This window comes from Eptesicus fuscus, chromosome 10 (genome assembly GCF_027574615.1).
Source record: "Eptesicus fuscus isolate TK198812 chromosome 10, DD_ASM_mEF_20220401, whole genome shotgun sequence".
In the NCBI taxonomy this organism is placed as follows: Eukaryota; Metazoa; Chordata; class Mammalia; order Chiroptera; family Vespertilionidae; genus Eptesicus; species Eptesicus fuscus.
In genome coordinates, this window is record NC_072482.1 from 5,554,402 (window position 1) to 5,578,441 (window position 24,040).

The 24,040-nt window shown below is 52.2% G+C and overlaps 1 protein-coding gene across 2 annotated transcripts; it reads left to right on the forward strand.

The window, feature by feature from the left end:
• The first annotated feature begins 326 nt into the window (after positions 1–326).
• Positions 327–24,040, forward strand: DEF6 (DEF6 guanine nucleotide exchange factor). Of its 2 annotated transcripts, none has more exons than XM_008151991.3 (11): positions 327–431; positions 12,503–12,643; positions 13,239–13,424; positions 15,015–15,251; positions 15,336–15,482; positions 20,368–20,476; positions 20,674–20,972; positions 21,797–21,963; positions 22,076–22,274; positions 23,177–23,267; positions 23,463–24,040. In XM_008151991.3, exons 1-11 carry the CDS (start codon positions 336–338, stop codon positions 23,684–23,686), a joined length of 1,896 nt encoding a protein of 631 aa, XP_008150213.2. In that variant the 5' UTR covers positions 327–335; the 3' UTR covers positions 23,687–24,040. The 2 variants fall into 2 exon arrangements, with proteins under 2 accessions (XP_008150213.2, XP_054577963.1); XM_054721988.1 differs by having other exon boundaries at positions 22,076–22,235.

Consider the following 24,040-nt stretch of genomic DNA (forward strand, 5'->3'; position numbering starts at 1 on the left):
GGTAAGTGTGGAATGAGACAGGACCCCCTCACCCCCACGTGACTCCCAAGTCAGGCTGGGCCTGCGTGTGCCCACAGCACGCTGTCTCTGGCAGCCCAGGGGCCAGCAGAACACACCTGGGGCCCCAGCTCTAGGGCTTGGGCCTCGCTGCCTCGGCGAGTGGGGCCCCGGAGCCGGGCAGGAGCGCCAGGCTGGCCGCGCCAGTCAGCACAGGCCGCCCGCGAGCAGGCAGGTGGAGCTCTCGCGCCGCGCCAGCCCCTCTGTGGTCTGCAACCGTTTGCATTTCCTGAAACCGGATCTCGGTGTCAGAGCCACCGTGGGCGGGCGCCTCAGCCATGGCCCTGCGAAAGGAGCTGCTCAAGTCCATCTGGTACGCGTTCACCGCGCTGGACGTGGAGAAGAGCGGCAAGGTCTCCAAGTCCCAGCTCAAGGTGAGGGCACGCGGGGCCCAGGGAGGCTGGCAGACACCCACGGGCCCCACCGCCGAGCCAGGCGTGAACACCGAACTCTCGGGCACCCAGCCATCGAGAGGCCCGGGCATGGAGGGGGCCAGTACTGGGTGGCTGCTGCCCACTGTCCAGGGAGCAGGGGCAGTGCAGAGCCATCGCCCAGAGCCTGCCCCTCCAATGTCGGGATGTTGAGGCGGCATCATGGTTTCTGAGGGCCACGGGCCAGGCAACGTCTGAGACTCCGTGTGATGAGCACACATCGCCCTAGAATCAAGCTTGGGCACGTACCCGGCTCCTTCCTGCTGCTTCCTCCTGCCTGTGAAGAGACAGTTAGCTAACGCTTGTCAGTCACTTCCGCAGCCGAGAGGTTTACAGAGCCTTTCCCAGTCCAAACTGGCCGCTCCCTCGGTCTCCTTTGGCAGAACAGCTCCTGGAAGCCTGCCTCCCAGTGGGACGGAGCTGGGAAGGGCATTATGCTGATGCCCAGCTTCCCCTCCCCCTCCCCCACTTGGGGTTAGAGAACTGTCGCCTTAAGCTTTGAGACCTCAGGTAGGAAGGGGGTGGAATCTGAGCCCAGGGAGAGCCCCTGGGTGGCTGCCCTAAGGTTCGCTGGCCCAGACAGTGCCTGGTAGGCCCAAGGGTTTCTCTCCTTCCTTCCTCCAGTCCGGTGGGAATGCCGCCTTCTCCACCCTAGTGAGTGGGCAAGAAGCAAGACCCTAGGCCTGTGGTTTTCAACCTGTGTGCTGCAAGAATTTTAAAAACATGCAATGCCTAGTCAGGGGCACTGACCTCTTTGCCCTTAGATTTCCAAAAAAATAAAAATAAAATAACAACAGCCAACACAACAAGAGCCGTCCAGTGTGAATGAATCAAAATTATACCTGCCCTGGCCAGTTTGCTCAATGATGAGAGTGTTGGCCCATGGACCGGTGAGTCTTGGGTTCGATTCCCAGTCAAAGGCATGTACCTTGGTTGCAGGTTCAATCCCGGTTGGGGTGCAAGCAGGAGGCAACCTCTCTTTCACTCTCTCTAAAAAGCAATGGAAAAAATATTCTCACTCCTTGAGTGAGGATTTTTTAAAAAAGTATACCTTTTTTTTTTTTTTTGTCAGATCAGCAGAAAATATATTTTTTGGTGTGCCACAGAATTTTAGTAATTAATTTATGTGTGCCATGAGATGAAAAGGGTTGAAAATTGCTGCCCTAAACTATTGGAACCAGGGAACAGTGGGAGACGGGAGCAGGGTAGGCCTCAGCTCTCTGGACCTGCCTTAGGGGCTCATTCATTCACTCGGCAAATATTTATTGATCACCAACTATGTACCTGGCTTTAGGCTAAGGCCCTAGATTCCTGGTGTCTCCTCTGGGCACCCCCAAAGAGGGGTGCAGTCTCAAGGAAATCTCCATTCTTAATGACCAAGGTAGGAGGTGCCTAGAAACCGGAGATGAATGGAACTGGGTAGGTGTTATCCCCATCCTCATTCCAACTGCCTACCCTGCTGATCTTAAAGGCAATATCACTGGCTGTTCCAAACTGGTCCTGTCCCGTAACTTATCCCTTAGCCCAGTGGTCGGCAAACTCATTAGACAACAGAGCCAAATATCAGCAGTACAACGATTGAAATTTCTTTTGAGAGCCAAAATTTTTAAACTTAAACTATATAGGTAGGTACATTGTTATTAACTTAATTAGAGTACTCCTAAGCTGGCCTTTGCTAAAAACTCAAGGGGCCAAAGAGCCGCATGTGGCTCGCGAGCCGCAGTTTGCCGACCACTGCCTTAGCCAGCCTGTGAGCGCCCAATAAATGATTCTTGACTCTCCCAGGAAGGAGAGTCCACTACCGCCTTTGATCACCTGGGAGAACAGCGCTGCTGGCAGGTCCTTCCCTATAGTCTACTTCGTTTATTGCCGCTCCTGTCATCTAGTGGGGTCTTCAGTTAGACAGAAGAAATGCAGATCATCCAAAATCCATCTCTTCTCGAGCCTCTGTCTTGGCCTCTAACCGGGCCAGTGGCTGCTCCCCACCCCACAGGTTGAGTATTTGCAGGGACGATTCCATGGGGAGCTTGCATACTTGAACTGTTTGCTGTCTGTACAACTCAGACTGAGCCCACAGCAGCCTCGTTGGTCACACGAGGTCAATGGTGGACTTCTCCCTCCACGCGACAGAAAACTGGCTCACTCTGGGAACCTGAGCTGGCGATGAGAGTCTCCCGCAGTTGGTGAGCCCATGTCATCTGAGGTGGACCCTGGATTGGGAGGAAGTAGTGATAGTGCTGGGGGTGGGGATGCCGGAAAGGCAAGAGAGCAATAGAGAAGTGGTCAGAAGGCGGAGGAAGAAGCAGACGAGAGAGAGGTACCCACCCTCTCCCCTGAAAAAAAAAAAAACTTGGGGAGAAGGGATAAGGTTGGGGGTAGCATCTCCTCACTAAAACTGCCCCTGGGCTGGGAGTCCTTGGTTGGAACCAAGCAGGAAAACAACCAGCCAGACCAAGGTACCAGTATATGTGTCCGTGAAGCCTCCACTTCTGCCCTGATGTAGTGGTGGAAGGGCTGCCACTGACTGTCCTGGGCAAAGCCATGATGAGCCGGAGGGAGGAGCAAGAACGCAGGTCCTCGGAGCAGTAGCCCAAGGGGTCAGGAGTGTTTTCTCTGGAGAAGAGAAGGCTGGGGCGAGATCAGATGCGTTTTCCTCTCTGAATTCTTTTAGGACGTACAGTGCTCTTTGCCAGTTGGGTTGAGAACACTGAAAATGGAGCAATAGGGCCTGGCCGGCGTGGCTTGGTGGTTGAGCGTTGACCTATATACCAGAAGGTCACAGTTCAATTCCCAGCACACGCCCTGGTTGTGGGCTCGATCCCCAGTGTGGGGCGTGCAGGAGGCAATCGATCAGTGATTCTCTCTCATCATGGATGTTTCTATCTTTCTCCCCCTCTTCCTTCCTCTCTGAAGTCAATTTAAAAAAAAAAAATACAGCAATAGAAATGACATTTCTGGATTGGGGTTGAGCATAGAATTTCTCAGGAGTTGAGGACTGAGTTTTTGGAGGGTCCTCAGAACCTCCTTCCCTAAAGAACTTTAGGAGCAAGTAGCCCTGACAGGGCTGTAGGGAGGGTCCCTTGGGGAGGCTGGGCTTCCTAATGGCCACACCCTTTTCCCTAGGGGAGCAGCTTTGGTTTTAGGCCTAATGGGGGACCCATTGAGAATTTGACCCGGACTGCCAGGCCCACAGTGAGGGGCCCAGGCTTGGGGGTGTGGGTGGAACATCATGTCTCTGGCTGGATGTGGATCTTAGAAGGGAGCCGGCCTACCACTTCCCCTTGGTTGACAGGAGCCAGGGAAGGCAGGGAGGGCGGACTGGGGCCTTTCCTACTTGGCTCCGGGAGGCTTTTGAGCCTCCAGTCAGCACTCAGGGTAGTCCTAGAGCCCAGGTAGCGTTGCTTGCCTTCTCTGGGGAGAGACAATACCTTCTTGGTGGAGGAGAAGTTAAGAACAACTCCAGGAATCTGCTGGCTGAGGTCATCAGTTTTGCCTTGACCCCTACCAGCTGCTGGTCTCCTCGGGCTGGGAGGGGGAGGAGGGGGAGAAGAGAAGGCTGGGGGCGAGATCAGCTGATAAACCACTTGATGCAAAGTCACGTAGGTTTATACCTGTATTACTCCCCAGCTGGGTGATCTTGCAAATCACCGCCATCTCTGGACCATCAGTTTCTCATCTGTAGAGTCCTAGGGTTGAACTGGGGATCACTAAGCTATCCAGCTAACAACCTACGAAAATAAATGTTAACAAAGTACATCAAATAGGTGACACTGAGCCTTGATGCAGGCTCTCCTTCCCTCTTCGGCGGGAGCCTCTCTTCCCTTTGATGCCCACACCCAACCCTTCCACCCCTTCTTGCCCTCACAGGCTCACCTCTCTCACTTCTTAAAATTCCCAGTGCTCCTCCCTCATGACAGCAGCTAAACTTTAGTACCTGCTGGTTGAGAAAAACCCATTCAGTAACTCTTAAAAAGACCTGCATATTTTAAAATAATCACTTAGCACCTAGATACCTGTAAAGACTATAGGCTATGGAGGAGGGAGGAGGGGAGCGTGACCTGTCAGTCTTTCTGCAGTCATTGCTTGGTGCTTTTATGGGTCCTCAAAGCCCCTGTATCTGCATCTACTCCTGAAGGCTGGAAACTACAGAACCGTGGGCATGGCAGCAGCCCCGATCCCTGCACTTGAGCTTTAAGGGAACTCCAAACCCCCCAGAGGATAACCACTCCCTCACATGCCTCTAGACTAGAGGAAACAGTGAATAAATGAAGCCTGTCCAAGGTCAATGGCTGCCAACCCAGAGGTCAGGGCTACGGGGGGTGGGGGGGGGTGGGGAACTGTGGGAGTTCTCTCTGAGAGAGGCCAAATGGCAGTCTGTGAACTGCAGGCACCTGGACCCCACCCCAGGAAACTCTGAGTCAGTAGGTCTGGGCAGGCCCAGCATATTTCAGTTTCACCAGCTCCACAGACGATTCTGATGCTCAGCCAGAGCCAGCATAGCGTAGACATCAAGAGCAGGCCTTGTCTCTGAATCTGTTTTTGTTCATCAGTTTATGTTGTTTATTATATTCCGCAAATGAGTGAGATCACGTGATATTTATCTTTCTCTGACTGACTCACTTAGCATAATGCTCTCCAGCAACATCCATGCTGTTGCAAATGGTAGGAGTTCCTTCTTTTTTACAGCAGCGTAGAATTCCATTGTGTAGATGTACCACAGTTTTTTAATCCACTCATCTGCTGATGGGCACTTAGGCTGTTTCCAAACCTTAGCTATGGTGAATTGTGCTGCTATGAACATAGGGGTGCATATATCCTTTCTGATTGGTGTTTCTAGTTTCTTGGGATATATTCCTAGAAGTGGAATTACTGGGTCAAATGGGAGTTCCATTTTTAGTTTTTTGAGGAAACTCCATACAGATGCTCAAACCTCAGAGGGAAGGCAGGGGAGGGTGGGGGTAATGGGGAGAGATCAACCAAAAGACTTGTCTGCATGCATATAAGCCTAACCAATGGACAGAGACAGCAGGGGGGGTGAGGGCATGTACGGGAGTGGGATGCGGGGGGGGGGGGGGGGGATATGGACACACGTAATACCTTAACCCAGTGGTTGGCAAACTCATTAGTCAACAGAGCCAAATATCAACAGTACAATGATTGAAATTTCTTTTGAGAGCCAAATTTTTTTAACTTAAACTTCTTCTAACGCCAATTCTTCAAAATAGACTCGTCCAGGCTGTGGTATTTTGTGGAAGAGCCACACTCAAGGGGCCAAAGAGCCGCATGTGGCTCGCGAGCCGCAGCTTGCCGACCACGGCCTTAAACAATTAAAAAAAAAAAAAAATGGCTTAGGTACATGGGGAAAAAAAAAGAGCAGGCCTTGCCTGCTCATCTGCAAAAGGAGCACAGTGAGAGTCCCTGCCTCGGGCTGAGGACTCACTGCTCCTGCTGGCCCCATCCCAGCCATTTCCTTTCCAGCATGACCCTCTGGCCACACCTGCTCCCGCCCAGCCCCCACCGCACCCAGGCACCGGAAGCCTGACAGTCTGAGGTCTGCTAAGCTCTCTGGGGAGAGGCCCTGAGCCCTGAGTGTCTGGAGCCTTTAATTCCTCCTTTAATTCCTCTGCCCTGGGCCCCTCGGATTCCACTGGCTAGAGGTACAGGTGAGAAAGGCAGGTCTTAGAGGAGGACGTGCGGGCGAACAGCCCAAGGAGGAAAGTGGCTTAGATAACGCATGTGCTGCTGTGTGGCAAGCTCTCTCCTGGGATGGGAGGGGTTTGTACATTATTTCCTTGAGCGCCCTTTTTAGAGATGAAAGTAGGCCCAGTGAGGTTAACTTGCTCAGAGAGATTCAGTCCATGTCTGTCCGACTTTTGTGTTTTTCTTCTTCTCCCCATGAAGCATTTAAGTTCATTCAGCAGATTTATTGCATGCACTGTGCGCCAGCCCAGTGATGCGGCATAAGATAGAGCTAACCCAGCCCTGTGTGCTGCCAATGCAGGCTAGAACATGATAAACGAGAAAAGTAAAAAGGCATCATCTCATGGAAGCTGATACATGACTTGGAGGAAAATAAAGCAGAAATGGGGATAGGAGTGTGGGGGTTTCCACTGATATTTTTAGAGAGAGTGGAAGGGATGGAGAGGGAGAGAGAAAGAGAAAGAGAGAAACACCAATGTGAGAGAGACACAGCGAGTGGTTGCCTCCCCCACGCACCCCGACTGGAGCCCGGGATGGAACCTGCAACAAAGGCACGCATCCTTGACTGGGAATCGAACCTGCGACCCTTTGGTCGGGCCAATGTTCTAACCACTGAGCAACACCACCAGAGCTAGATTTTTTTTCTATGTACAAATCTATAATAATAAAAGCATAATATGCAAATCGACCAAAACGGCTGAACAGCAGAACGACCATCCGGTCGACCACACTATGGCATGCACTGGTGCCAGGCCAGCTAAGGCAGGTGCAATGGATTGGTTGGGGGGGGCCCTGCCATCATCCCATGATTGCCCCGAAGAGGGAGGCCCAGGCCACCTTCTGCAGGGCAATCGATCAGAGGGCTCCAAGGAACCAGGGAACCGGGGGTCTGTGGCAGCGGACATGGGTAGCACCAGGCCAAGGCGGGTGTGGACGAGGGCGCCAGACCAAGGTGGATATGGATGGGGGCCAGGGCTGCAAAGCCGGCAGCGGGGGGCTCGGGGTGGGGGAGGAAGGCCTACCCTTGCACGAATTTCGTGCATCGGGCTCTCATAAATATATAAGGTTGAACATATGAAATTGCTGACTTCTGATGCTTTGACCTACCAAAATAGCAGTTTGATAAGGCTCAACCTAATCTTTGCACACATTTTACAAACATTTTATCCTACAGCTTACTTTTTTCACCTGCCCGTATATTGAGCATAGCTTTCTATGTCTGTTTATATAAATATACTAATAAAAATAGCTCACAACTTTTGTTAAACAATGCACTAGGCACCTTCCTTTGTGGGGAGGAGGGGGGAATTGGAATTAAGAGCAATTCCAGTCCAGGAATAGGCACCAGGCACGGTGCTAACAAGCGCTTTGTTAGTCCTAGCTGGTTTGGCTCAGTGGATAGAGCATTGGCCTGCGGACTGAAGGGTCCCAGGTTTGATTCTAGCCAAGGGCACATGCCTGGGTTGCGGGCTGGATCCCCAGTAGGGGGTGTGCAGGAGGCAGCCAATCAATGATTCTCTCTCATCATTGATGTTTCTATCTCTCGCTCCCTCTCCCTTCCTCTCTGAAATCAATAAAGAAATATATATTAAAAAAAACACACACATACACAAAAAAAAACCACAAGCGCTTTGTTAGAAAAATCCTGTGGAGCAGGCCCCCCGTTGCCCTCCCGGAGAAGACGAAGGCCCCGGAGAAGTTAGGTTACTTGCCCATGAGCACACACAGGTCTGCAACACGCTGTGCCTTCCCTCCTGAGGAGCCTCAGGCTGTCTCCCTTCACATTATAAACAGGCTTCAGTGAGCATTCTCGCGCATGTAGCTGTGTTCCCTGGAGCATCTGTAGGTTGGATGATGGAAATGCTGGGCTCATGCTGGTTGTTAAGTTTGAGAGATTCTTGCCCCCAGAAAGACAACCCATTCACACCTCACCAGTAGGGCATTCAAGTCTCCTTGTCTTCACAACCTCCTCGGGACTTGATATGACCAGTCTTTGCATCTATGTCAATTTGTTCGGGGGGAAAAAGCTCACTTTCGCTCTGGCTGGTGCTGCTAAGTGGTTAGAGTGTCAGCCTGTGCAGTTTCAATCATTCATGGAGCCTGTGGGAGGCAACCAATCGATATGTCTCACATTGATGTTTCTGTCTCTCTCTCTTTCCCTCCTTTCCTCCCTTCCACTCTCTAAAGATCATGGACACAGACAATACAGGGGTGGGGCGGGTGTGTGGTGGAGGGGTCAATGGGAAAAACAAACAAACAAACAAAGGGGACATCTGTAATACTTCCAACAATAAAGATAAATGTAAATAAATAAATAATGAAAACCAATGGAAAGAAGATCCTCTGGTGAGGATTAACAACAATAAAAACTGCACGTTCGATACAGGAAGGGAACTGCCATTTGCGCCGTGCAGACCTAAGTCTGGCACTCCATCCTCACAGCCCATGGCAGGCGTTACCCTGTTTTACTGACCCCAAAGCTTAGGCTCAGAGTGGAAGGAGTTTGCCCAAGGCCCCACCCCCACCCCACGCCCGCCACTGGAGTGTAGCGTTTGGCTGGGCTGTGCAGGAAGCTTCTTAAAGGGGTGCTTTAAGAGACTTGAAGGAAGAGAAGGAGGCAGCAGGTGGACATACGTAAAACGCTTAGAGTAACTCGTGTCTCTCCAGAAGTGGATATTCCTCTCGCGTTAGTCACCCTGGGCTGTAAGTGGCATTGAGCCAGCGGCACCTCTTGGCCTGGGGATTGAAGTCCTGTGATCACAGATGTATTAGTCATGTTTTTTCTGGATAGAAATGATAGAAACCCAACTCAAGATAACTAAAGAAAGGTGTTTTTCACTGGCTCACCTAACCAGAGCTCTAAGCATAGCATTGATGTCAGGCATGGCTGGATCACGTTCTGAAATGATGACTCTCTTTAGCTCTTGATTCTGCTTTTTTCACTGATGGCTTTATTCCCATAACGGGACAAAGATGTCAGCTGCACCTAACTTAACAACTCCATGGAAAAGAGTGTATCTGTTCTTCACTTCAGAGGAAGCAAAAATCCTAGGGCTGATTCTCATTGGCCCAGCTTGGTCATGTGCCCTTCCTTGAAGCAATCATTGTGACCTTGATGTGCCCACCCTTGCAGACAGGTGCGGTAGGGGTGCAATTGGTCAATAGCACAGATACTGAGAATGGGGGAGAGGTACTTCTGAAGGGAAATCAAGTCTCTATTATCAAAATAGGGAGGGGGGCAGAGTTCATGAGGAAGAAACTTCTGCTGTCCTATAGAAGAAGAGAAGGCGAAACCAAAGATGGCATGTGAGATCATTTGAAGAGTGTGGGAAAGAGGGGTGGGGTGGGGACCAGGGATGGCTGCCCAGAGGGAAGTTAGGGAAAAGAAAACACGCTCTGCTGAGCCCCCCCCCCCCCGCCCCAACATCCCACTTTGCCAAGTTGAACCTGAGGCCTGAGAACATTGGGGAGAAGTCTCAGTCCTTTCTCCCCTCCTCGCACAGAAGAGAATAGAGAAACGAAGACTGGGCACGCATGCCCTGTGTAGATGTTGCCAGCTCTGCCTCAGAGGAGCTGATTCCAAGGTTAACTGATGGTGGAGTCAGCTGCGAGATAGAACATTTACCGACGGCCTGTGGAGTGCAGGAGAGAGCACCTCATGCAGTGGCTGGCACACAGTAGGTGTGCATAGTGACTAATCGTTTATGCTGTGTGATAAGTACTATAGCAGAATTACCTCAAGGCATCCCCCCACACCCCGATTTCCTTGTTCAAACTTCAACCTCTCCCTTCTAATATTATGGGTTTGTTAACCAACCCCTGCTTCCCCTCCATACCGTTATGGCCTCCATCCCTTCTAGGCCTTGTCCTCCACGGCTGTCCCCCACAGAGCATTTTCAGGACGCTCCTCTGAGCCCTCTGCAGCTCCCTTCCATCTCTAGCAGGCCAGGGCCTACGGCAGGGGACACACCCGGGTGCCAGGCAGGCTGCAGCCCGAACACAGAGTCTTTGGTGAGAACCGATCAGGTGGGGCTTCTGCCCGGGGTGACAGGCTGTCTCCCTGCAGACAGCCCCACATCGCAGGACGTTCTTGGGCTTTGGGGTCTGCAGAGCTGTGTTTGAATGGCAGGCTCTTGCTGCCGGTGGTGCCCCGAGCCTCAGTGTCCTGGTCTGAAAGAGGACAGACCCCCTCCCTACGCAGCGGCTCAGAGCGTGGCTGCCTGGGTTGATCCCAGCTCTGCCAGCTCTCTGACCTTGGGTGACTATCTCAGGGCCTGGGGTTCTTGTTTTTAATCCCTAAAATGGGGATATTAATAGTTATTATGGGGGTTAAGGGAAATATATGTGAAGTGCTTAGCTCGGTGCTTTGGTGCAGAGTAAGTATATAAGCTTTAGGGTTTTTGTGCTTGATTTTTGAGGTATAATTGATGTTTAACATTAGTTTCAGGTGTACAACGTAATGATTCACTATCTGTACATACAGTAGGCCCTTGAGCACGGGTTTGAGCTGCACGGGTCCACTTACATACGGATAGTTTCAATAGACATACATTCAGCTTTCCCTATCCGCCGGTTTCACATCTGCACATTCAGCCAGCCGTGGGCCTTTTCAGTCCGTGGTTGGGGTTCCAATAGCGAGGGCCGGCTGGAGGCCTTGCGCTGCGCCAGGTGATGTAAAGGACTTCAGCATCTGTGGAACTGGGTGGCCGCGGGGTCATGGAACCAATCCCCTGCAGACACCGAGGGACAACTGTAGTTACATTTTAAAAAAGGCTTTTTAATGTTTTTTATTGATTTCAGAGAGAGGAAGGGAGAGGGAGAGAGAAACACTGTTGTGAGAGAGAAACATCGATCTGTTGCCTCCCATAGGTACCCCAACTGGGGTTCAAACCCACAACCTGGTTATGTACTGAGAATCGAACCCGCAACCCTTCAGTGTACAGGACGGCACTCCAACCCCTGGGCCAGGCTGTAGTTAAGTTTCTGAGGAATCAAAAGTTATACTTGGATTTTCAACTTTGTGGGGGTGGAGGTAGAGGTATTGGTGTTTCTAACCCCACGTGGTTCAAAAGTCAACTGTATTGGGAAATGATCACCACAATAAGTCTAGTGAAAATGCGTCTCCACGGGTAGTTACAAAAAAAGGTTTTTTCTTGTGATGAAAACTTTAGATATTTACTCTCTTAGCAACTTCCTTTTTTATTTTACTTTTATGTTTTATTTTTTTTGCTGTTGTTAAATATATTTTTATTGATTCCAGAGAGGAAATGAGAAGGAGAGAGAGATAGAAACATCCATGATGAGAGAGAATCATTGATCAGCTGCTTCCCACAAGCCCACACATGGGGATCAACCTCCCAACCCAGGCATGTGCCCTGACCGGGAATCGAACTGTGACCTCCTGGTTCATAGGTGGATGCTCAACCACTGAGCCACGCCAGCCGGGCTCTTTTTTATTTCTTAATCGTTTATTTATCAAGAGAACAATTCTTCAGCTCAAATATCCCTGTTTCACAGTTCAGGAACACAGCTCAGTGACAAACTTCCACAGAATTCAACCCAAAGAAATTCTTTACATTCCACTTCTTTGCACTCTGAAAGACGCCAGCCTTCTTCATCTCCTCAAAATCTTGCCTGGAATTACAGTTTCTGTAGGAATCCGCGTATGCCTTCTTTCTTGGTTCCCCCACAGCAAACTTACAGAAAGCTGCAGCCCCCAGGGACACAATGATCGCTCCAACAATGTGCGATCGCAGACGCCTGGCCAGAAGGCCACGCATCTGGTCTCCTCCAAGCCCTGGAAGACATGTAGTTCTTTTCCTCAACTCCAACCTCCTTCCTGCTGGGGAAATGGACTCTTAGCAACTTGCAAATATGCAATACAGTGTGTTAACTGCCGTCATCACCCTGGACGTTACACCCCATGACTTGTTTTATAGCTGGAAGTTCGCAACTTTGACCCCCTTCACCCATTTTCCCCACCTGCTCCCCCTACCGCTGGCAACCACCAATCTGTTCTCTGAATCTAGAAGGTTTTTTGTTTTGTTTGTTTTAGATTCTACATATAATTGAGATTATACACATTTGTTTTTCTCTGACTTATTTCACTTGGCATCCTTTTGTGGCAAATGGCAAAATCCTTCTTTTTTATGGCTGAATAATATTCCATTATATATGTGTGTGTTTCAGTAATGATTGGATTGCATAATGAGTGCAGAGGACTTAACCCAGGATGGGGAAGGGGCAGAGGTGGGAGCTGTCTGTTGGCCCAGCTTGGGGTGGGGTGCGGAAGGCTAACTGCCCCTCTGTCTCAGGTGCTGTCCCATAACCTGTACACGGTCCTGCACATCCCCCACGACCCGGTGGCTCTGGAGGAGCACTTCCGAGATGATGACGATGGGCCCGTGTCCAGCCAGGGATACATGCCCTACCTCAACAAGTACATCCTGGACAAGGTGGGCCCAGCGTGGGGGAGGCACCTCTACCTCTCCCACTTCCCAGCCAGCACCCCAATACATGTCCTCCCCCTATAAACTCCCACTTCTGTCCCCTCTGTACATCTCCCATTTCCATCCTCCACTTCCCAGCCACTCACCCCTCCTTGCCCGCCTTAGCTCACCTTCAGCCTCCCTCAGCTCTCTCCTGGCCTCCACCTTCCCATAGCTTCCCACCCCATCCCTGCCAAGGCCCACCTCCCACTTCCGGCTGCAACCTGTACAAAGAGCGCCCCAGCTCCCCCTCTGCCGTCCCCCCTGCTCCTCCCAGCCGTCACTGTCTTCTCAGGTTCTCCTTCACTGTCCATCCCCCTGGGCCTTCTCTCTCCTCTGGGCTAAGGGAACTGGGGTGGATGTGGATGTGGGGGTGGCGGGGGGCAGGGTGGTTGGAACCAGCTAGTTACCTGGTAATCAGCTCAGGGATACCTTAGTTAGAAGGGGACTTGGCTGAGTGGGGAGCAGGAGAATAGATGACCCGAGAAACCAGCTGGAGCCTGGTGTGGGGTAGAGCCGGGCCAGGGCAGCCTCCTTGGCTGACCTGCAGGCCTGGTGGCAGGTGGAGGAGGGGGCTTTTGTTAAGGAGCACTTCGATGAGCTGTGCTGGACCCTGACGGCCAAGAAGAACTACCGGGTGGATAGCAACGGGAACAGCATGCTCTCCAATCAGGATGCCTTCCGCCTCTGGTGCCTCTTCAACTTCCTGTCTGAGGACAAGTACCCTCTGATCATGGTTCCAGATGAGGTGAGGGTCATGGCAGCCCCTGGGACTGCACCAGTTGAGGCCAGGCCTCAGCCAAACCATGAAGGAAGCCCAGTGGCCTTTGTACTTTCCCACATCCCCTTTCTTCTTTGGGTTCCCATGCTGATGCCTGTCTCCACCCAGCTACCTGCAGGCACCCCCCACGGCCCCTGTCGGAACACCTGTGCCTTCTCCCAGGAGAAGCAAAACCACACCTCCTCAGGCCCTGCTGGCCTCACAGCAGGAAAATGACCTGCAATTCCACTTACACAGAGATGTGAATGCCGGTACATTACTGGGCACTTACAAACAAAAACATTGAAGATCAGATGGCAGGATTTGAGGCACCGTGGCCCTCGGAGAAGGTGCACTTCTACGAGGGGGAGGGAGACCTTTCTAGGACCTCTCTCAGTTACTCCAGGTGGACAACTGAGTCTGACCTGGCTCCAGATTGTCCCCTCCTGCTACAGTCCAGGGAGAGCAGGGGCAGACTCAGCGCAGGACCAGAGCGGTTTCCTGGGAGTAGAGGCCAGGAATCCACCCTCCCTCCTCAACTCATCAGTGAGGTCAGGGCACAGCCCCCTTCTCCAGTCAACCTGCCGCCCTCTGCTCTCCACCCTCTCCCATCCGCTCAGCCTTCTCCAGCCCTTTAAGCCCTCTTGGCTGTGAGGATGTCAGGGCGAACTTAAGTCTTTAGATTAGAGCAGACAGGGAGGGGTCCTCGTATTTACAAGAAGTACTCACATGTCTGACTGCTCTCAGATTTGTATCCTTGCTTCTGTTTGTGAGAACATTGAGGAGAGCCACCTGAGCCCTGAACTGGCGCACCCCACCCCAGTCCCAGCTGAGACCCGGGGTTTCCCAAGAAGCTGCTGGGGCAGGAGAGGGCCATGTGTCCATCTACAGACCCCGGGGATGGCAGCCTTGCCAGACCCTGCCAGTCAGGGCAGGTGGCCTCCCAGAAGGCTGCTTGCTGCTGTGATCAGCATGCAGTGTGAACCAACTGCAGCAGGATGTACCCCAACCACCACTTCCGGTTCCTCCGCAACACGTTTCCTGTCCCTGCCCTGCTTACCCCCACCGCCAGGCCCCTCGCCCTCCCATAAGGGAGGGTCTCCGGGGTTGGGGCTAGGAAGAGGGCTCACATGGGATTCAGGAGGTCCGAGTCAAGTTCTGGCTGCCACCAACTTGCTGTGTGATTTAGAACAGGTCACTTCCCCCTGTGGGCCCCAGTTTTGTCATCTGCTAAGTGAGGGTATTGGATTACACCCCCTCTGATATATTCTGTGACCTGCTGCCTCTGCCTAGGCCCTACCTAGCCCACAGCGTCGACCTTTGCCTGCCCTTAATTTAAGGCAGGAAGGAATGGGGCTGTAAGTTGGGGAAAGGGAGTGGATGCCTGACTTGGGGTTGGGACTCCAGGATCCCCTTCCAAATCTCTACCCTGGTCCACCAGTTTAGTTCTCTGCCCCCACTCCCAACCCCTGTTCCTGGTCACCTCTGCCCAGGCTCTGGGAGCCAGGTGGGGAGCGCCCCCTAGTGTCGGTACCAGCAACACTGTCTGGGCAGTCAGCAGGCCTTCTCCCCCTTCAGGTGGAGTACCTGCTGAAGAAGGTGCTCAGCAGCATGAGCTTGGAGGTGAGCTTGGCGGAGCTGGAGGAGCTGCTGGCCCAGGAGGCCCAGGCAGCCCAGACCACAGGGGGGCTCAGCGTCTGGCAGTTCCTGGAGCTCTTCAACTCCGGCCGCTGTCTTCGCGGCGTGGGGCGGGACACCCTCAGTATGGCCATCCACGAGGTCTACCAGGAGCTCATCCAAGATGTCCTGAAGCAGGTCAGGCCAAGCTGGCAACAGGGGAGGACCCCAAGGAGGAGTGAAGGGGGGCAGTGAAGCCTCTGACTTTGCCCTGTCTGGCAGGGCTACCTGTGGAAGCGAGGGCACCTGAGGAGGAACTGGGCGGAACGCTGGTTCCAGCTGCAGCCCAGCTGCCTCTGCTATTTTGGGAGCGAAGAGTGCAAGGAGAAAAGGGGCACTATTCCACTGGACGGGCAGTGCTGTGTGGAGGTAAGGGGCCAGGCGAAGGGTGGCGCACACCTCAGGGCCCACAAGGCCTTCCGTGGGGTGTGAGGGCAAGAGGCTCAGGAGGAGGGTGAGTGGAGAAAAGCCAGTGGCAATTTCTGCTTAGATGCGTGTAACCCAAATATACCTGGGTACCTCAAGGCCATTCTCATCCATGTCAGGTGTGTTTTTAAAAAAACAAAGACAAACCTGCAGCACAGCTGGCGTGGCTTAGTGGATTGAGCATTGCCCCATGGACCAAAAGGTCCCAGATTCAATTCCCGGTCAGGGCACATGCCTGGGTTGCGGGCTCAATACCCAGTAGAGGGAGTGCAGGAGGTAGCCCGTCAAAGTGTCTCTCTCATCCATATTTCTCTCTCTCTCTCCCATCTCCCTTCCTCTCTGAAATCAGTAAAAATATATATTTAAAAAATATATGAATATATATTTTAAAAACCTGCAAAGTCATTGGTAAATACTGTGAGTTTTGCTGAAGATTTCAGAGGAGACAGCTTATGTCTCACACTACTCAGCAAAACCTCAAAATCCCCTTTAAAGATCTTTCTCCTTCACCCAAAGTCCATTCCCTTTGGCAACTCTTCACCTCCTTGTTCTTTCTCCACATTCCTCTCCTTTCCCCCTTCCCCTCCCTTTGCCTCCCTTTGCTCTGTCCATTACTATTTTAGAGCAAGCATGTCAAACTCAAAGGCTAACATGGGCCAAATAAGCAAGGTTTAAGTTTATGTGAGCTGCAAAAAAACAAAAGCTTTAATTTTCATAGAAATGTAGGTTTATTTCAATAGAGACATGCTAAATACAAAGGGCTAAAATAAATGAGTCATCATTAACATAAAATAATAGAACATTTCAATAAAAATTAACATATTTTCTTGAACATTAACTTACCAGACACTGAATAACTGCACAAATTAATAATCGTAACGCAAATAAACCTATTTTCTTGTTCTCTGAAATATTTCCCGTTGCGCACACCAAACAAGTCAGTCCAAGACTAATGACGTGGCAATCGGCTGCTAAATATTCGCTGCTAGTATTAGTGGAGAGAAATGGTGCGCCTGCGCGAAAGGCTCGTAAGGGAAATGAATGCAACACGTTTATAGTAATCAGTCATTAGCAAACATTGTAGTTCATTATTAATAACTAGAGGCCTGGTGCATGAATTCGTGCATGGGTGGGGTCCCTGGGCCTGGCCAGCAATGGGGGCTGATAGGGGCTGTCTTACCCAGTCCCAATTGGGGCCAATTGGGGCAGGCCAGCCGGGGAGAGGGACCACAGGAGGTTGGCTGGCCATGGATGGTTGGCTGTGGAAGTGCACTGACCACCAGGGGGCAGCCCCTGTGTTGAGCGTCTGCCGCCTGGTGGTCAGTGTGTGTCATAGCAACTAGTTGACTGGTTGTTCAGTCGATCAGCTGTAACAGTTGTTCAGGCATTTATTTATTTATTTATTTATTTAATATGTATTTTTATTGATTTCAGAGAGGAAGGGAGAGGGAGAGAGAGGTAGAAACATCAATGATGGAAGAGAATTATTATTATTTTTTAAAATATTTTATTGATGTTTTTACAGAGAGGAAGGGAGAGGGAGAGAGAGTTAGAAACATTGATGAGAGAGAAACATCAATCAGCTGCCTCCCGCACACCCCCCACCGGGGATGTGCCCTCAACCAAGGCACATGCCCTTGACTGGAATCGAACCTGGGACCCTTCAGTCCGCAGGCCGACACTCTACCCACTGAGCCAAACCGGTCAGGGCGGAAGAGAATTATTGATCCGCTGCCTCCTGCTTGCCTCCTACTGAGGATCAAGCCCGCAATCCCGGGCATGTACCCTTTACTGGGATCGAACCTGAGACCCTTTAGTCCGCAGGCCAACACTCTATCCACTGAGCCAAACCAGCCAGAGCAAGGCTTTTATATATATAGATAGATAGATAGATAGATAGATAGATAATGTATAACAGGATATTGTAAAAATTAAGTTACAAAATTTTTATTAAAACGTTTCTTACATACCATTATATTGGCTGGGCTGCAAAATTTCATTGTGGGCCACATAAGGCCCGTGGCCCATGAGTTTGACATGCTTGTTTTAGAGGCTTGAAGCAAAAAGTTTCTTTTGGTTTGATTTGGTTTTTAAATAATTTTTAAAAATTATTGTTTTCAGAGAGGAACGGAGAGGGAGAGAGATAAAAACAACAATGATGAGAGAGACTCATTGATCGGCTGCCTCCTGTAGGTCCCATACTGGGAACTGAGCCCCCAACCCAGCATGTGCCTGGCCAGGAATCAAACTGTGACCTCCTGATTCATAGGTCAATGCTCAACCACTGAGTCATGCCAGCCAGGCACAAAAAGTTTTTTAATAGTAGAAAAAATATATGTATAATAAGAAATTTGCCATTTCAACCATTTTAAGTGTATAATTCAGTAGCATTAAATAGTCACAGTGTTGTGTAGCCATCACCATCGTCTATTTCCAAAACTTTTTCATCATCCCAATAGAAATTCTGTAGCCATTAAGCAACAACTCATCCTCACCCAGCCCTCCTTTGTCTCCATGAATAAGTATTCTAGGCACCTCATATAAGTGGAATAGTATAATATTTGTTTTTTTGTGTGTGTGTCTGGCTTATTTCTCTTAGCATAATGTTTCTAAGGTTCATCATGTTGTGGCATGGATCAGGAATTCATTCCTTTTCATGGCTGAATTATATTCCATTGTAGATATACGACATTTGCTGCTCCATTTATTTGTTGGTTAGAGGCCTGGTGCACAAATTTGAGCATGGGTGGGGTCTGGCTGGGGGGAGGGGCCTCAGGCAATTGGCTGGCTAGCCCCGCCCCTGATTGGGGTGTTTGGGCTGATTGTGCGTGGGGCCAGCCCGTCTCACTCAGTCCCGACTGGCCAGACCCCAGCAGCAAGCTAACCTATCAGTTGGAGCGTCTGCCCCCTGGTGGTCAGTGAACATCATAGTTGAGCAGCCTTAGCATATCATTAGCATATTACACTTTGATTGGTTGTATGGATGAACGAATGACCGGACACTTAGCATATTAGGCTTTTATTACGTTGGACTAGAGGCCCGATGCATGAAAACTCATGCAAGAGTAGGCCTTCCTTACCCCGGCTGCCAGCACCAGCTTCCCTCCAGCACCCAGGACCCAGGCTTTCCTCCTCCAGCCGCTGGCAGGCACCCCGGACCCCGGCCAGCTTCCCTCGGGCCCCGGCTTTGTCAGAAGGTCGTTCAGCTATCCGGTATAATTACCATATTACCCTTTTATTATTATAGATAGACATTGGGTTGTTGCCATCTGTTTGCTATCCTATATAATAAAAAGATAATATGTAAAATGACCCTAATGGCAGAACGACCGGGAATGACTGGTTGCTATGATGTGCACTGACCACCAGGGGGCAGACACAACGCAGGAGCTGCCCCCTGGTGGTCAGGGTGCTTCCACAGGGGGAGTGCTGCTCAGCCACAAGCTGGGCTGATGGCTGTGCTAAGGATATCTGGCAGGTGGACATCCCCTGAGGGGTCCTGGACTGCAAGAGGGCACAGGCCAGGCTAAGGGACGCCCCCCCCCCCCACCAGTGCACGAGTTTTCATGCACCAGGCCTCTAGTTGTGAATAATGCTGTTATGAATATCCTTGTACAAACTTCTGGGGAGAGACGTGTTTTCATTTCTCTGAGTACATACCTAGGAGTAGAATTGCTGGCCCATAGGGTTATTCTATTTAACTTTTAGGGGAACAAACTGTTCCCCATGGTGGCTGCACCTGCTTACATTCTTACCAGCAGTGTATGAGGGTTCCAGTTTCTCCACATCCTCACCAACACTTGTTATCTTACATTTAAAAAAATTATTATAGCCACCCTAGGCTCTGTCCATGTTTGTCAAATGAGGAAATAGGTGTCACTGTGGAAAGAACACAGATCTAGGCAGAAATCCCAACTCCACCACTAACAGGCAGTGTGAATTGGGCAAGTTCCGGGCCTCTTAGAGCCTCGGTTTCTTTCTCTGTAAAGTGGAGATAATGATACCTGGCTGGCACGGTTGTCTGGGAGGAGTGAATAAAATGATGCATGAAGCCGAAACCGGTTTGGCTCAGTGGATAGAGCGTCAGCCTGCGGACTGAAGGGTCCCAGGTTCGATTCCGGTCAAGGGCATGTACCTTGGTTGCGGGCACAGCCCCAGTAGGGGGTGTGCAGGAGGCGGCTGATCGATGTTTCTCTCTCATCGATGTTTCTAGCTCTCTATCCCTCTCCCTTCCTCTCTGTAAAAAAAATCAATAAAATATATTTAAAAAAAAATGATGCATGAAAAACACTAGTACAGACCCTACAACATAAGAAGCTCAAAACGTGGTAACTATTATTTTCCACTAGAGAGTAGCTTAGGGAAGGCAGGGAGGGATTTGGTCTGTGAGGCACACCTCCGTATCCCAAATGTCTGAACAATGAGTGGCACTCAGTAGACACTCCAAAATATCTGTGAAATGAATGAATGGAGAACATTCTGGATAGTGAGGACCCGGTCACTGGAGGTGTTCAAGCATGATCTGCATGAACACTGAGTGGCGACTAGATGCTAGGCCCTGTGGGGAGCTACCAAGATGGAAACAGCCGACTCCGCCTTCAAAGAGCAAAGTCTACAAGAGCCGTGAGGACACACGTAGCCCCAGAACTAACTCCAAGCTGGGCACACAGGCTCCTGGCAAACAGAGTGGGAGGGCGGCCAGGGAAGATGGTCAGCCAGGAGGGGTAGGGGCTGGAGCTGGAGCTGGAGCTGGAGCACTCCTGGGGCACGGCCGGTGTGACCCTGACCTCAGTGAGGCCAGCCTGCCTGGACACCTGCCCTCTCCCAGGTGCTGCCTGACCGCGAGGGAAAGCGCTGCATGTTCTGCGTGAAGACGGCCTCCCGCACGTACGAGATGAGCGCCTCGGACACGCGCCAGCGCCAGGAGTGGACCGCTGGTGAGTTGCTCACGGGGTGGCCTGGGTCTGGCTGGGCCTCAGTCGCCTCATCTGTGTAAGCGGCTGATGACACTTTGCCCAGCGGGAGGCTGGAGTCGACTCCAGCGACTCCTAAGGTCCCTTTCCAGCAGCGGGCCACCCCGAGCCGCCCCGTCTCGGGCTAGCCGCTTGCTGACTCCCGCCCGCTCCCTCCGCAGCCATTCAGATGGCCATCCGGCTGCAGGCCGAGGGGAAGACATCGCTGCACAAGGACCTGAAGCAGAAGCGGCGTGAGCAGCGGGAGCAGCGGGAGCGGCGCCGGGCCGCCAAGGAGGAGGAGCTGCTGCGGTTGCAGCAGCTGCAGGAGGAGAAGGAGCGGAAGCTGCAGGAGCTGGAGCTGCTGCAGGAGGCGCAGCGGCAGGCGGAGCGCCTGCTGCAGGAGGAGGAGGCGCGGCGCCGCAGCCAGCACCACGAGCTGCAGCAGGCGCTGGAGGGCCAGCTGCGCGAGGCCGAGCAGGTGAGGCCGCTGGGGGCGGGGCCAGGGGCCCGGGGCGGGGCCAGGAGCGGGACCGGGCCTGTGAGGGATACGACTAGGTGGAGGGTGGAGGAAACTGGCAGCGGGGTGGCTTAAGGGAAGAGAAGGTGTGAGGTGGGGCTTGAGCCAACGGATGGGTGGGGCCGGAGCCGCTAAAGACCACGTCATTAGGGATGAACTTGGATTCAGGTTGGAACAGATTACACTAGACCTGATCTGAGTTTACAATGGAACCAATTTGGGGAATTCAGGATGGGAGGAAGTGGGGGCGTACTCAGCATGTAGAGGCAATTAGATTTAGGATTTAAGAGATCTAGAACTGGAGTCAGACGCGTGCATTCATTCCCAGCGCTGCCTCTTCGGAGCCCTGGGATCTCAGGCAAGGCACTCAGCCTCTCTGTCCCTCAGTGACTTATCAGTGGCATGTTGGCTGCAGAGGTATGGTGAGGATCAAATGGGGAAACGGCTGTTATAACAAGTATTCCAATTATAGTCACTCCCTTCCCAGCACTAGCCTTAATCATAACACATTATATTATCATATATAATAGTAATTAGTAAGGCTGGTGCTAGGCAGGGGGTGACTTGAGTCCCTCTCCCCCTGCAGCCTCAGCTCGCTGATTGTTCTCTGGCCTAGTCAGGCTCTCAGAAAGGGATCGGGTCAGGAGAGCCTGACATGCAGGAACTCCCCAAACTCTCACCTGGAGATAACTAGTGGGGCCAGCCTAGCAGAACTCTGGGGAAAGGGCGCGCACCCGCCGCCTCCCTGCCCTGTGACCCATTGACCCGGCTCTGCGTCCCCGCAGGCCCGGGCGTCCATGCAGGCTGAGATGGAGCTGAAGGAGGAGGAGGCTGCCCGGCAGCGGCAGCGCATCGAGGAGCTGGAGGACATGCAGCAGAGGCTTCAGGAGGCTCTGCAACTGGAGGTGAAAGCTCGGCGGGACGAGGAGGCCGTGCGCCTGGCCCAGACCAGGTAAGGCTGAGGGACCCCTCTGACTCCCCTCCCTGGCTTCCCGCCGTCCCGCTTGCTGGGCGCCTACCGGGTGCCTTGGCTCTGGAGACGACTCAGTGCGCCCGGCCGGCAGGCTGCTGGAGGAGGAGGAGGAGAAGCTGAAGCGGCTGCTGCGGCTGAAGGAGGACCAGGAGCGCTACATCGAGCAGGCGCAGCAGGAGAAGCAAGAGCTGCAGCAGGAGATGGCCCTGCAGAGCCGCTCCCTGCAGCTGGCCCAGCAGCAGCTGGAGGAGGTGCGGCAGAACCGGCAGAGGGCGGATGAGGACGTGGAGGTGAGGCCTGCGGTGGGACGGGCGGTGACTGGCAGTGACTGACCGAGTGAGAGGGGTAACCTCAGGTCCCCGCCTTCCCTGGTTCCGTCCCCCTCCGGCTGTGACCTTGAGAATTGCCTGACCTCTCTGAGTTCAAGTCCCTCATTGGGGAATGGGGACTGGAAATAGCATTGTTATGAGACTGAACGAGATAATAGGTGGTATTTCATATGTAGTGAGGGCTGAAGAAACATTAGCTGCTATTTTTATCATTACTATTAATCTGGGCACAATTTTTCCTCCTGCTCTTCCAAGATCCTATTTTGCGTCCTCTCCTTAAAGTACAAATCTCCATGGTAGAGAGGTTATTTTTGATGTTTTGTTTTTATTAATATTGTTTACTTTATTTTGCTTTGTTGGCTTACATGGTCATCATAAAAAATTCAAACACAAAAATATGTAATATGGAAGGAAAAGGTTCCTCTATGACCCCACCCGCTGCGGTAACGGCGGGTGGACATCGGAGCAGAGGCTTGTGCACTCCTTCCTGAGAGGCGGTGGGTCAGTGGTGTCAGGTCAGCGTGTGTCCCCGGCAGGTCACTGAACCTCTTTCGCACTTGTTTGTTGTTAACATCTGCTCTGGAGGTTGAATAAGATAATAAATATACTTAACACATCTGGGCCGCTTAATAAATAGAAACTATAATTATGACTATTTGCAGCCCTTTGGGAGGGGTCTTATGAGTCCCCTGAAATTGGATACCAACTCTGGATATATACATAACTCTGAATATGCATGAGTTTTCTGAGGAGATGATCAGCAGCCTCGGTCACATCCTACGGGGCCTGTGCACCTGCAAAGGTCAAGACACCCTGTCTTGGATGGTGGCTCTGACCCACTCCCCACTGGCTGTGTCCCACAGGCCGCCCAGCGGAAGTTGCGCCAGGCCAGCACCAACGTGAAACACTGGAATGTCCAGATGAACAGGCTCATGCATCCAATTGAACCTGGAGGTGAGAGCGGGCTAGACCTTGGAGCTCTCCCTGGAGTGAGGAGGGCGAAGGGAGGGCGAGGGGTACCTCCAGATCTACAGAGCCTGCAGGGCTGAGGGCCAGAGGTCCTCGTCCCCCAGGGCTGAGGCCAGGCCTGTCAACCTCTCCCTTTCGCAGTACCTTCCTCCTGACTCACGCCTGCCTTTTCTCTGCCAGACAAGCGTCCCACCACCAGCAGCTCCTTCACAGGCTTCCAGCCCCCTCTCCTTGCCCGCCGAGACTCCTCCCTGAAGCGCCTGACCCGCTGGGGATCCCAGGGCAGCAGGACCACCTCACCCAGCACCAGTGAGCAGCAGAAGTCCCTCAACGGTGGGGAGGAGGCTCCCATCTCGGCTTCCAACCCTCGGGAAGACAAACAGGACCCAGAACCAGAAAACTAGCCTCTGCTAGCCTCTTTCCCCCAATCTCATGCCCACCAGGACCTGGCCACAGCTGGCCTGTGGGTGACACTGGCCCCTGCAAAAGAGGGAGCCGAGGACCTGGTGTCAGGGCCGAGGCCCTCCAACCATGAAGCAATCCGGAAGGGAACCTAGTTTGTTTTTTGCGTCAGCCCCAGGCCCCAGGCCCCAGGCCACTAAGGCTGCCTGGGATGTTGATCCTTGAGAACTTGATCCGGTGCCTTAACCCCAAGGAGCCCATGCCCTGGGCTGGAAAAGAGTAAACAAGCAAGCCAGGGGCCATCTGCCCCCAGACTGCCACCAAGCTGTGGAGGCACATTTCCAAATAAAAACTGT